The 12,171-nt window shown below is 50.0% G+C and overlaps 1 protein-coding gene across 1 annotated transcript in view; it reads left to right on the top strand.

Annotated features, from left to right (window-relative positions):
- Nucleotides 1–3,433: 3,433 nt before the first annotated feature.
- The window catches only part of LOC102936991 (cholesterol 7-desaturase nvd), a 42,012-nt gene continuing 33,274 nt past the window's right edge, over nucleotides 3,434–12,171 (top strand). Inside the window, exons 1-2 of the mRNA XM_037879595.2 lie at nucleotides 3,434–3,478; nucleotides 5,372–5,621. Coding sequence (XP_037735523.2) covers nucleotides 3,434–3,478; nucleotides 5,372–5,621 — 295 coding nt within the window. The remainder of the gene's footprint in view (nucleotides 3,479–5,371; nucleotides 5,622–12,171) is intronic.

Genomic DNA, 12,171 nt, shown 5'->3' with positions numbered 1-12,171 from the left:
TAGCACTTCAGCAATCCAGTGGCCCCACAGACTGTTCGGCATGCTTCTCGCACAACCTACTCTGTCATGCCTATACCTTTTGAACCCAGGTATTAGTGTGTCCTATCACTTATCATCCTTCCACCAAGTTTCTGTGATGCTGTATAGAAACCACGCACGGGGCAACAAGGGGTTAATGAGCTGCTCTGGGTTCAGCCAGCCCCATCCCACCACACCTGCAAGAGATGCTTAGACTGGAGGAGTTAAAAGGGAGCAGAACAGGGGCTGACCAGGGAAGAGAATGGACCTTTAACTTTGCAGGATCTTTCCCCACCACAACTGCCTGAAGGTTTTTTGAGGGAAGTGAGGACCTGAGTCTGATAGAGACTGAGAGAAAGGCTTCCCCCCACTCACACACTAACTCGTTTGTATTAATTCCCCTTGTTTTTCTTTAAGGACTATGCCGGAAGGGGAGAGACTTGGAAGGGACCTGGCTGGAGGGCCCAGTCCCAGTAAGGGACACGCCACTGCAGAGACAGAGCAGCCGGCGGCTGCTGCCCTCAGGACAGAGAGAGCTGCTATGCCATGGCCAGACATAATGAGGCAGTGGTGAGCTGTCCCCCTTCACAGATGCCTATTGTATCAATATCCTCCTTTAATACCTGGCACTCAGGTTCACTCACCTTAGTATTTAGACTTCTAGCACCTGTTCAAAAGCACATGTAAAATGTGTCGATATTTCGCTGTCTGCCTTCATGTGATGGAACTGAACGGGACGCTTTTACTGGTCCTCTTCAGCTTTTACCTGCACTTCATCAACTTCTATGTTCTTCTCTTTACTAGGTTTAGCATATCCCCTTTATAAATCATCCCCTCAGGCAGGGGTCCCCAAACTGTGGTATGCGTACCCCTGGGGGTACGTGAGACATCTCCGGTGGGTACATGGGTGAAATTGTGTAACGGTGGATTTTATTTAGTAATGATTTTACTTATTGCTTTTTTATAATAGGCTACTTAGACAAAACTTTAAAACTTTATGGAATTTGTTATATAAAATATGGCAGTTAATTTACTTCAAGATGTACCGATGAGAACACAGATAGATAGAGATGCTGATGTACAGATCACCTTCAATCGCCGTACAGCACGGGTTCAGTTGCTCAGCAATTGTCCAGCCTAACTGAGCCCAGAACTTAGTCAGAGTTTGCTTTTTGGGGGTTGTAGATGTCACACTATAACTATTTCTGTAACAGTGAAATATAAACCGGTGGCTAAAGACAGGTAACGTTAAGAGGAACACACAATGATGAAAAGTGAAGTGATGAAATTTGTGTTGCCAGCACCAGTGCACTTGCTGAAACTGCTGGTGAGACAATGACTCACACATGTCTCTCAGCCTGTGAAGTGAAACGTGGACACCAAGGACAAACCAGGATCTATCTCAAAGAAATGTACATATGAAGAAAAGCACATCCAAATGGGATTTACTTGGACTGGAGACAGTGAATACCCTCAGCTGCAATGTGTGTTATGTGGTGAAGTCCTGTCGAGTGACAGCCTAAAACCGACTCTTCTACACAGACACTTGGAAACAAACCACGAACACACAAGGACAAACCACCGGAATTTTTCAAGCGGACACGGGCGCAGCTAATGGCAAGCAAGAAAGTTTTGTGCTCAGACTTAGTGAGTTACAGAGCTGTGAAGTCAGGAAAACCTCATGCCATAGCAGAGGAGCGAACACTGCCTGTGACTGCAGACATGGTAAGCGCTATGCTTGGAGAGAAGGCCCCAAATTAATTCAGTTAGTGCCATTATCAAACAACGCAGTATCACGTCGAATTGATGACATGGCCAAGGATGTTCTAACTCAATTAGATGTAACCCTTCTGCCCGTCAGAGTTGGCAGCAACAAGGGCCGGGTTCAATATCTAGGGGTTGCATTCCAATTACACAATGCAAAACCAGCTCGAGCCCCCACCCAGTGACCTGGGACAAATATATACCACCCCCGCTGGGCACCTCTAAGAGGCAGTACTTCCCCTCTCGCAAGCACAGAGTCTGAGTGTAGCAAAAGCCTTTTAATAACAGAGAGAAACAATGTGGCATTACGTTGGGGAAACACCACCAACAGGATTCATAACACAACCCATGAGCAAAAAAAACCCACCCCAAGCAATTTGGAGCATGTCCTTTCCCTTTGGTTCTTGAGTCCAGTCACCCAAAGTCCCAAAAGTCCAACAACCCAAAAGTCTCTGTCCCTGGTCAGTGCAGCACCAGAGCTTGAAAGTTTATCTGCAGAGTTTTACCTCCCAAACTGGGTGGAGATGGGGAGGGGGGGTTAAGGGGCACCTTACATGGTCCAAAGCCGATTGCCCCACCTCTCCACAGGGCTCCACTCCACCAGCCGTCCCACAAATCACTCCTCTCTACCAGCCACACCCCATGAGCTGCTCCAGCCATCCCACAAGCCACTCTGCTCTGCCAGCTGTCCCACAAACTGCTCCACAATACATCTTCAGGCTCCCCCACTACTTAACACAACACTCAGTGATTTCAGCTCTTAGTAAGTTTATTTCTTTTGTGATTTCAGCCTGTAGTATGGGAGCATCAGTGCTGGTGCACCATTGACCCAAAGTGAATTCAGCTCAGCAGCCTGTAACTAGATTCCTAATAGAATCAAAATTAGCTCTGATATTCCACAGTGGAAAAGAAAGCAGCACAATTAGCATATAAGGCTCCTCACCAGGGACCCCATACCACCAGGTAGGTATGTTTGTATTTCTCTCTCTACTGACTTTTGGACCCCATGTCCCTTGCCTAGCGAGTGCTACTTAGTTGATGGCGAGTCCCTCCATCATAACAAAAGGCCAAGTACAGTTCCACTGTCCTTGATTGACATAATCAGGATAATTACAATTTATTCTTCCTGCCCCAATAACAGAGAAACTGGGGATCCCACAACAGCCAAAGTGACCATTTGGGCAGCTATGGGCTCATGCTAGGCAGGGTGGGTGTGCCTATGCAAATGACATCAGCCCCTTTTCAACAACTTGCCACAACTCACCACCAGATGTCAGGGTGGAGCTCATCCTGACTCTGCTTACATAGAAAACCATGTCACCAGCAGCCAGTACTTTGCTCTGCAGTTGGACAAATCCACGGACATGGCAGGCTTAGCTCATCTTCTGGTGTATGTGCAGTACATTTATACGGGAGGATATTTTGGTTTGCCAGACACCGTCTACCAGAACAACAGCTGAGGAGACTTTCTGATTGCTTGACAGCTTCATAAATCAACACAGCACCTGGCCACGATATATTGGCATCTGCACCGATGGAGCAAAGCCAATGACTGGGAGGCATAGTGGAACAGTGACGTGTAACAGAGCAGACGCTTCCCAGGCAATGTGCGTGTTTGCAGCATACATAGGGAAGCACTTGCTGCCAAAGCATGCCTACCAACTTGAAGGAGGAGCTGGACCATGCTGTGAACAGGGTAAACTTTACAAAGGCTTGACCCTAGAATTCCAGAATAGTTTCTGCTCTGTGTAATGAGATGAGAAGCGAGCATGTCAATCCATGGCTCCATGCGGTGGTGCGATGACTGTCACAGGGCACATAACTGAGGGTTATTATGGGCCTACATTTAGAGAATGTTTATGTGTATCTGGGTCTCACGCTCCCTCTCTAAACCCGTTTGCTAGCTCCTCTGGTCACTTACGAGCTGGCTTTTTAAACCTGTTCTCCCTGAGTTAGCTCTGCCCCCTTGCCAAGGGATCCAAAGGAACTGGGGATCAAAGGATGGCAGGGCAGAGCCTGGTAGGGAAATGCTCAGCCTGGCCTCGCGGGCCACTAGGCTCAGCACACCCCCAGGGGATCCAGCCAGGAGCTGTCTTTACACAAACATGAAAAATTCCAGCCCAGGTGAAATGTGATTAGTTCCATCGATGAGGCTATCATGGGCATTCGGTGCTATGCTGCTGGGACTGCAACCTCTCATCTCTATTGTCAGTAACCCTGGCACAGTGCTGGCACCGTGGAGTCACAAGTTCCAATGCATTCCCAGTGTGAGAGGGGACACGCACAGAACTCTGGAGTCTGGGGAAAGAGAGACAAGGGAGGCCTTGCCAGGCCGAAAGGGCGCGGGAAACAGCCAGGGGACAAACACTTCTCCACTGATAAGCACCAACTCCCTCGTGTCCAGAGCAGCAGGCACAGCAGAGAGCAGGTTTGGAGGGGTCCTGTTTCAGCAGAGAGGGCAGGGTAAGGCAGCTGGGTAGAGGAAAGGAGAAGGGCTGGGTCACAAAAGGGGAGGGGAAGGGGGTAGTAGGGCAGAGGTTAACCCCAGGCACAAACCTCTGCCTAGATGTAGGGAAAGGTGGGATGTATTAGGGTAGGGCCCCACTGTGCTAGGTGCGCTGCAGACAGAGGGTGAGACAGTCCCTGCTCCAACAAGGCACAGTCTACACAGACTAAAGGTGGGAAGGGGCCCAGGTGGCCATGGGGGAATAGAACCCAGGTGTTCTGAGTATCAATCTGCTACCTTATCAAGGGGATCCCAAAACCCAGAGCAGCAGGTGGGAGGAAGAACCATCAAATGGGCAGGGGGCTGGGAGCCAGAACTCCTGGTTCTGGTGGAGCTCTGGATGAGCTGCCGGTGCCTGAGGCCAGGCACTTCTCCCCTCTGTGCCTGTAGGGCAAAAGAGAACTACCCCTGCTTGATGAGGCCAGGCTGCAGGCTCAGCTACAGGGCCAGGGAGCCTCTGCTCACATTCAGGGGGAGGGGTCCTGCATTTCCCCCTGTGGTGTGTAGCCAGGCTGTTCGCAGGAGATCAGCAGAGAAACTGGGGGAAGTTATTGCTTTGATGGGACCAACTTCTGCTGGTCCAGACAGGGGCGCTGGAACCATTTGTACAGTGGGGAGCTGGAAACCCTGTATGAGATGGAAACCACTTCAAGCCAGGGGGTGCAGCAGCCCCCAGCACCCCTCTTCCAGCACCTATGGGTCCAGAGGATCCCTGGGCAGTCGGAGCCCAGGTCTGACTCGGGGCCAGCTCCGGACAGGGTTGCTGCCCTGCTGTGAGCTCCGCGGGGCGGGCCGGCCCTGGTGCCCCCACCCGCACGGGCATCCGGCTGCCCCGGCAGGACTGGACGCTCCGCCCGGGGAGGCTGCCGGTCCCGCTCTGCCAGAGGGACTTGTCGGGCTGGAGCCGCGCCAGCCCCCGCCCCCGGCCGGCAGGTATAAGGGCGGCGGGGCGGGCGGGCAGAGCGCGGCGCGATGGAGCCCTGGCCGTGCCGGAGCCTGGCGCTGCTGCTGTGCGCCGCGGGGGCGCTGCTCCTGCTGCCCGCCGGGGACCCCGGCCGCTGGGGCCGGGCGCTGCCCCCGCTGCTGCTGCTGCTGCTGCTGGCCGGGGCCGCCGCCCTGCTCCGCCTGTGCGCCCGGCCCCTGGCCCTGCGGCGCGCCCCGGAGCGCGTGGGCTACCTCCCCGAGCCGGGCTGCAGCAGCCACCAGGCCGCCCGCCGGGCGCGCCGGAGCCGCAGGGCCGGGGAGCTGCCGCCCCTCTACCCCAACGGCTGGTACCGGCTGCTGGACTCGCACGGGCTGCCCCGCGGCGGGGTGCGCAGCCTGGCGGCGCTGGGTGAGTGCGGCGCCGGGGCAGCGGCCTCTCCCGCCCGCGGGGCCGGGGGTGCAGCGAGCCGGGCTCGCCTGTGCGCGCCGAGCCGGCCCCGGGAGCCCCGGGCAGAGCTGCGGGGGCGCCGCCGCTGGCAGCACCCCGGGGCCGGCTGAGCCGCCTCCCGCCCGGCTGGGGGGCTGCAGAATTCATGCAACCCTTTCGCCACGGGGGGCTGCAAAGCGAGCCTGCCCCGCCGTCTTCCCCCCGCAGCTCCGGTCCCCTCCCTGCTCCAGCCCCTTCGCTCTCACCGGGTGTCAAGCGGCACGCCCAGGTGCCCCCGCTGCCTGTCCTGGTCGCCAGCACCAGATGGCCTGAGGCAGCAGGGATGCTCCTTCTGATTTCAATGTGTGGGGGGCAGTGCTTAATTTGTGCCAGGGCTGAGCCCCTGGTACCTCCAGGCTCGGCAGGTCGTAGCCCCGGCACCTCTGGGCCTGCCACATCAATTCTGAAAGTAAAAAAATTGTTTGAGTCCCAGCACCTACCTGCTGAGCCCCACACTGCTTTCATTACAAATTAAGCACTGGCAGGGGGTATCTATCAGTGGGGGCCCAGCCGCTGCTTAGGCCTCTGGAAGCTCTTGGATTTATCTGAAGGAGAACAGGTCCAAAGCAGTCTTTTGGGAGCACTTGCAGGGAGCGCTGCCTGTGTGGCTAATAAGAATTCACATAGGTTTGCTTTGGTACCACAAATTCTCAACCTACCAGTTTGTTAGCACCAAGAAAACTGGAATTTTTCAGACCTAGTTAGTAAGCTTTCTGTCCTAAACTGAAACTTGTTGAAGAACAACACTCTCTGCACATTGGATAAAAAGGGGAGAAAAGTCTGATATTCATCTGGGAATTTGCGTACCATCGCTCGTTGGACTAGCAGCTTACTGTACATGATCTGTAGGCAGCCTTGGTACTTTGCACACAGTCCCTTCTTAGGTCAGACTGTTGTGTACAGTTCCTGACAGTTTGTAAGTAGTTTCTGACCATCGTGGTAATTTGTGGCTGGTGCTGGACAGTTGTGCACGTGTGTTGACCAGACTGGAAGTCTGATGTCTCTCCCAGCCTGAGTAGATACGACAAGCGCATTTCTAAGATGGCATGAAAATTAGCAGACACTCCCTGCTGGAATTGGGTGACCGAGCTCCTGGCATGTTTTGCAGACATAGTCTTGCCTCTGACTGGCTTACTGTACTCACTCCAGGTGTGTGTGGAAAAGTAGCTTGCACATGCTTCCTTGCCATGCATGTCCCCTGGTCAGAGGCGTGCACTTTGCACGCATTCCTTTGCTCCTGAGGGAATTCTGCGCCAAAACAACAAAAAATTCTGCGCACAATATTTAAAATTCTGCAAATTTTATTTGTCAAATAAATGTGGAGCCTGTGGCATGGCAGTGGGGAGCACAGGCCGTGGGCTGCACAGAGGTGGGAGATCACCCTGCAGATCCCCCGCCCCCTGGGACATGGACTCGACAGTGGGCTGCACCACCAACCCTGACACAGCGCACAGGGCCAGACCTGCCCCAGAAACACCCTGGGGTCTTTACCCTCCATGCCAGATGCACCAGGTCTGGGCAAGGCAGGCTCAGCCCAGCAGGATCCAAGTGTGTGTGGGGATCCAGGTGTGGGGTGAGAGGCAATCTGGGTGTGGGTGGCTCAGGGGGGTCTGAGTAGTGGGGGGTTCTGGATGCACAGGGGCTCGTTGTGGGTGCAGGGACAATGGGGCTCAGCTGGTGAAGATGGTTGGGGCTCAGCAAGGGGGGTCTGGGGCTTGGCAGGGGTATTCTGGGTGCTGGGGGAGTGGGCCTTGGTGGGGTAGGGGTCTGGGTGCAGCTGGCTGGGGCTTAGTGGGGTGGGAGTCCAGGTGTGCGGGCTCATCCTGGGTGGGCCAGGTGCAGGAGGGTGGGGCTCATCGGGGTGGGGGTGTTGAGTATGGGGGACTCAGTGGAGGGTGGTCTGAGTGCAGGGGGGGGTCTGGATGCAGGGGGAGTGGGGCTCAGCAGGGGACTCTGGGTATGGGGTGGTCTGGATTCAGGGGGTTGGGTGCATGGGGAAGCAGGATGGGGGTGGGGTGCAGCAGCTTCCTGCAGCTGGGAGAGGTTTCTGGGTGGTGGGTCTGACCTGGCCCGGCTGCTCCTTGCTGGTCCTGTCCTCCCCTGCCCCCAGCCCAGCTGGGACTAGCAGCTGAGCTGGGTGCAGGGTAGGAGCCACCAGTGGGGGCATCCCCAGCCCCTCCCGCACCCCCAAGGTGGTGATTTACCTCTCTGCTGGCTGCTCCGAGCACCCAAGCAATGCACCTGTGCTACTGGGGAGGGGGTGCATGACCGCTCTTGTGGCTTCCCTTCGCTTCCCTGTCAGAAAATCTTTTTTCTGCCGGGAAGCAAAGAAATCTGCAGGGGACATTCATTCTGTGCAAGCCCAGTGGTGCAGAATTCCCTCAGAGTATCTCTTGCTCTAGCTAGCTTGCCCTGCGTGCTGCAACTGGGACAGGCAGTTTGCGGATGCTCCCTGTTGGGCTCATCTTCCTGACCCTGCAGCAGGTCCCGTCCAGCTGATGGGGCTCTCTGTTTCCGGGTGGCCCAGCCCCAGTTGTAGTGGTATGAAGCACAGTGGCAGGCCAAATAAAATGATGTGCCGTGCTGGATGTGGCCCTGTGGCCTCTAGGTGCCCGTCCCTGCTTCAGCTATTTGTATTATGGTAATGCTGACTGAGATTGCATAGTAGAACCCCCGTTCCCACATTCTGGTATATAGCAGGAACTCCCTTCCCACTCAGCCGTGTGGGAACGTACAGGGTAGGTTGGTCATGACTCCCCTGTGGGTTGGAAGATGGCTACTGGAAGAAAAAGGGAGATGTTGGAAAACCAGCGGAATTACAACAAATATATCAGAAAAGTGGGAATTCCTTGCTGAGGAGGCTAACTAAGCTGAAGGAAGTGAAGATGGACAAAATGGTGTTGGCTTTCTACTGCCTGCAAACAGTCTAGCTAAAAGAAGCTTTGGGAGGACAGTGTGGCATTGAGAATTCAGAATAACAGAATTATTGCATGCTAATAGCAAGTTAAATCCCGATCATATTGAATTCCTAGCTGATTGCATGCCTGTAGACAAGATTGTGTACTTCATAAAGCATGGGCAGTGTAACACAGAACATGTGCTTGGCTCAAAAGGAGACGATTGCAAATCAAAGACCATGGATGGTCTAGCTGATCTGATAACAAATAAGAAAACATTTCTACAAGCTCAGACTGGCTGCTTCATGATCAAAGGGTTATGCAGAAAGAAGTAACAATGGAAAAGGTGTATGTAGTTAAATGATTCCCAACTGAAACATGTCCCTGCAGCCACTTCTGGAACACGTTGCCCCATCCTGGCTGCACAGAAGTTAACAGGTAAATGTGGAAATGGGAAGAAGGTAGTGTCGTCTCTGAAAAAAATCAGGACAAATGCAAGAAAAGGCAAATCTGGAAGGAAGAAAACATGACTAAAAGACGGTCTGCAGGCATCGGTGACAGTGGATTCCATTCTGATGAGTGAGAACAAAATTGATGTTGCACAAGAAACATCAAAACAGTGGAAAACATGACAAGGGGATGAGCCCATACAAATCTGTTCCCAAGCAAAAAGAAGTGTCTTCCTTTGCATGAGATGAGTTTGATCCAGGAACACCAGAGGTTTCAGGGTCTCCCCAAACAAACTGACAATTCTGTTGGAATCCCTAATAAGATCTCGACCCATGAAGAGTGTTCATGTATAGAACATTTTACATTAATGTTGAAGACACGAAGTCTCTCTTGGACACAATTGGCTGACAAGAAATTAGACAGATCTTGTAATGGTAGCTTGTTGGGCTTCCTAGAATTGCTTGCAAGGTATGATTGTGTGTTGGGAGATCACGTGAAAGCTATTAAGACCTGTACCACACTGGTGATGTACTTACCGAACTGAATTCAAAATGAATTTATTGGTAGGATCCCAAGAAAAGCATACTGGACTATTGTCAACAAGATTAGGGAAGTTAAATGCTTCTATATTGTGTCTAACTGTACTCTGGACCACTCCTGAACAGCACAAATGTCTCTGGTATTACGTATGTTGAGGTTTCGAAGTTGAGAACTTTGTAGATTTCATTGATATCCACTCCAAACAGGGCAGAGTGTTATGGAGATTATTGTAGAGAAGCTGAAAAAAAGATGGTTTAGATATTGCTGATTGCAGGGGGAAAACCTATGACAGTGGAACTCACATGGCTGCAGCACACAAAGGTGTTCAAAATCGAATTCAGCAGAGAAATCAATATGCGTCTTTTGTTCTCTATGCTGCCAATTCATTGAATCTTGTTGGGGAACAACCATTCGAGCATCTTCTCCAAGTTGGTCCATTTCTTTCGAATTGTCCAAAGATTGTATACCCTTTTTTCTGCTTCTACTGGTCATTGGGATGTATTGAAAAAGCATACCATCACTAAGTTAAAATACCAAAATATGATAAGATGGTAGAGCAAACGTAGAGGCAATCCATCCACTATGTAATCAGGTTGAGGGTGTTTTTGGTGCATTAGTTGAGATCAAGGCTTCACACAATCCTTACACCAGAACTTAAGCTGGAAGCTGATAGCTTGAGAATAAACAATTCAAAGTTTACATTCGTTTGGCTGAAATGTGGTGTATTATCTTATCACAAATTAAATTTGTGTGCAAAAAATTGCAGCATATGAACTTGAGATTCAAATGGCTCAGGGTTTACTTGGTGGCTTTCAAGCCACTTTATTGGAGTTAATCTTCTGGGTTCATAGCCTGTGAAGCCATAGCTTCCTTACATGGAAGAAAAGTTAAGAATATCCACACAGTTCAAAGAGAACCAATTTTAAAAGAGGACTGTAATGCCAAGTGAACTTGCAAAGATCAGATGGTCATCAGTTCCTGAAAAAGTTTTTGAATGAGAGATTTTCGACCCTTCTTACACACAATATTAACACAATTGGATAGGATGTGTAAGTACAATGGAGTCAATGAAAATTTTGCTTTTTTGATGGGCAACAAACTGAAAAGTATCACCAGCAAAGACCTAAAGAAATGTGCTTGCTGCTTGCTAAGTTTCTGCCCTAAGGATTTAAACTCTGAGGGTTTTTGATATTGAGCTCTTCCCCTGTTTCTGCAAGCAAATCTTTAGGGATGATTGAGAAATGGAAGCACAAATTGATCTCCTTAGTCACTTTCACAAAGGTCTTTACGTGCGAGTTTCCCTACCACAGAAACAGCACTGTGGGTTTTTTTTTTTTCCTGTCTACCTGTAACCATGACTGCTAATGAAAGACTTTCAGCAAGCTAAAGTTAATCAAGATCTATCTCAAATGTCTGTGGGACAAGAAAGGTTAAGTGATCTGGCAGTTATTCCTGCAGAGAATTCAGAAGCAAGTCAGGCTGGGATGAGCTAGTTAATGAGACTCCTAGCCTCTCTGAAGCAAAGTCCCGTTGTAAAAGTACTTAGTAGTGATTGTGGGGTGGTTGGGTTTTTTTGCAGTGGTGGTATCGGGGGTGGATTTGAGGCTAATAATACATCACGTTTTCTTGCACAGAAGATGGTACAATATTAAAAGTTAGTTTAACTGGGGTTTGACAAGTATTAAGTCTTTCTAACATGACTCTGTATTAGACAGGCCTATGTGTTTATTTTTATTGTCCCTTAACTTTGGGAGTATGTGGTTCTGGATAATTTAAATCAAGAATTCTCATTCTGTTTAGTACATTGGTGTATTAAAGATTGGGTCGGTCATGGTTCCAGTAGTATTATGTTCTCACTTAGTTTTATTATATGCACTATTTTTTGTAGTTGGTGCAATGTCAGAACCAAGTATTCTAGGTAGTTTTTATTAATAATTAACCCTTTATTGCCTTGAATGGATAGTTAAAGGTCAGTTCAGCTGTTTTTTTCTGGAAGTATTACTTTGCTCTCTTAGTTGTATTCCATATATCATTTTTTGTCCTCTGTGCCACATTGAAACCAAGTATTCTGGGCGGTTTTATTAATAAAGCTATTTATCGCCCAGTATGGGCACTCGAAGGTTGGTTCAAAAGAGTTTTTTCTATAGTATCATGTTGTTCTCAGTTACTTCTTGTTCTCAGTTACTTGTGTTATCTGTATCATTTCATTCTCTGTGCAACTTTGGAACTCAGTGTTACAAGTGGTTTTAGTAATGAAGCTATTTATTGCCTGGAATGGCCAGTTAAAGGTGGATTCAACCAGATTTTTCCATAACACTGTTATTCTCACCCAGTTGTATTATATGTATAATTTTTGTAACTGTGCAACTTTGGAACAGACTGTTCCAGGTCCTTATTGGTGTTTAAAAAGGGTTCTGGGCCAGAATGGGTTACTCACTAGGTGCTATTAATAGACTCTCAATCCTAGAATATCTTCCTCAAGATTATCTATCTATATCCACTGTCTTCAAAATCAGGTTTATTTATTAAAATGCTGTTCTGGGCCATTCCAACTCATTCTGGATTTTACCCGCTTCTGAATGACC

This window comes from Chelonia mydas, chromosome 16 (genome assembly GCF_015237465.2).
Source record: "Chelonia mydas isolate rCheMyd1 chromosome 16, rCheMyd1.pri.v2, whole genome shotgun sequence".
In the NCBI taxonomy this organism is placed as follows: Eukaryota; Metazoa; Chordata; order Testudines; family Cheloniidae; genus Chelonia; species Chelonia mydas.
This window is presented reverse-complemented; position numbering and strand designations above follow the sequence as displayed.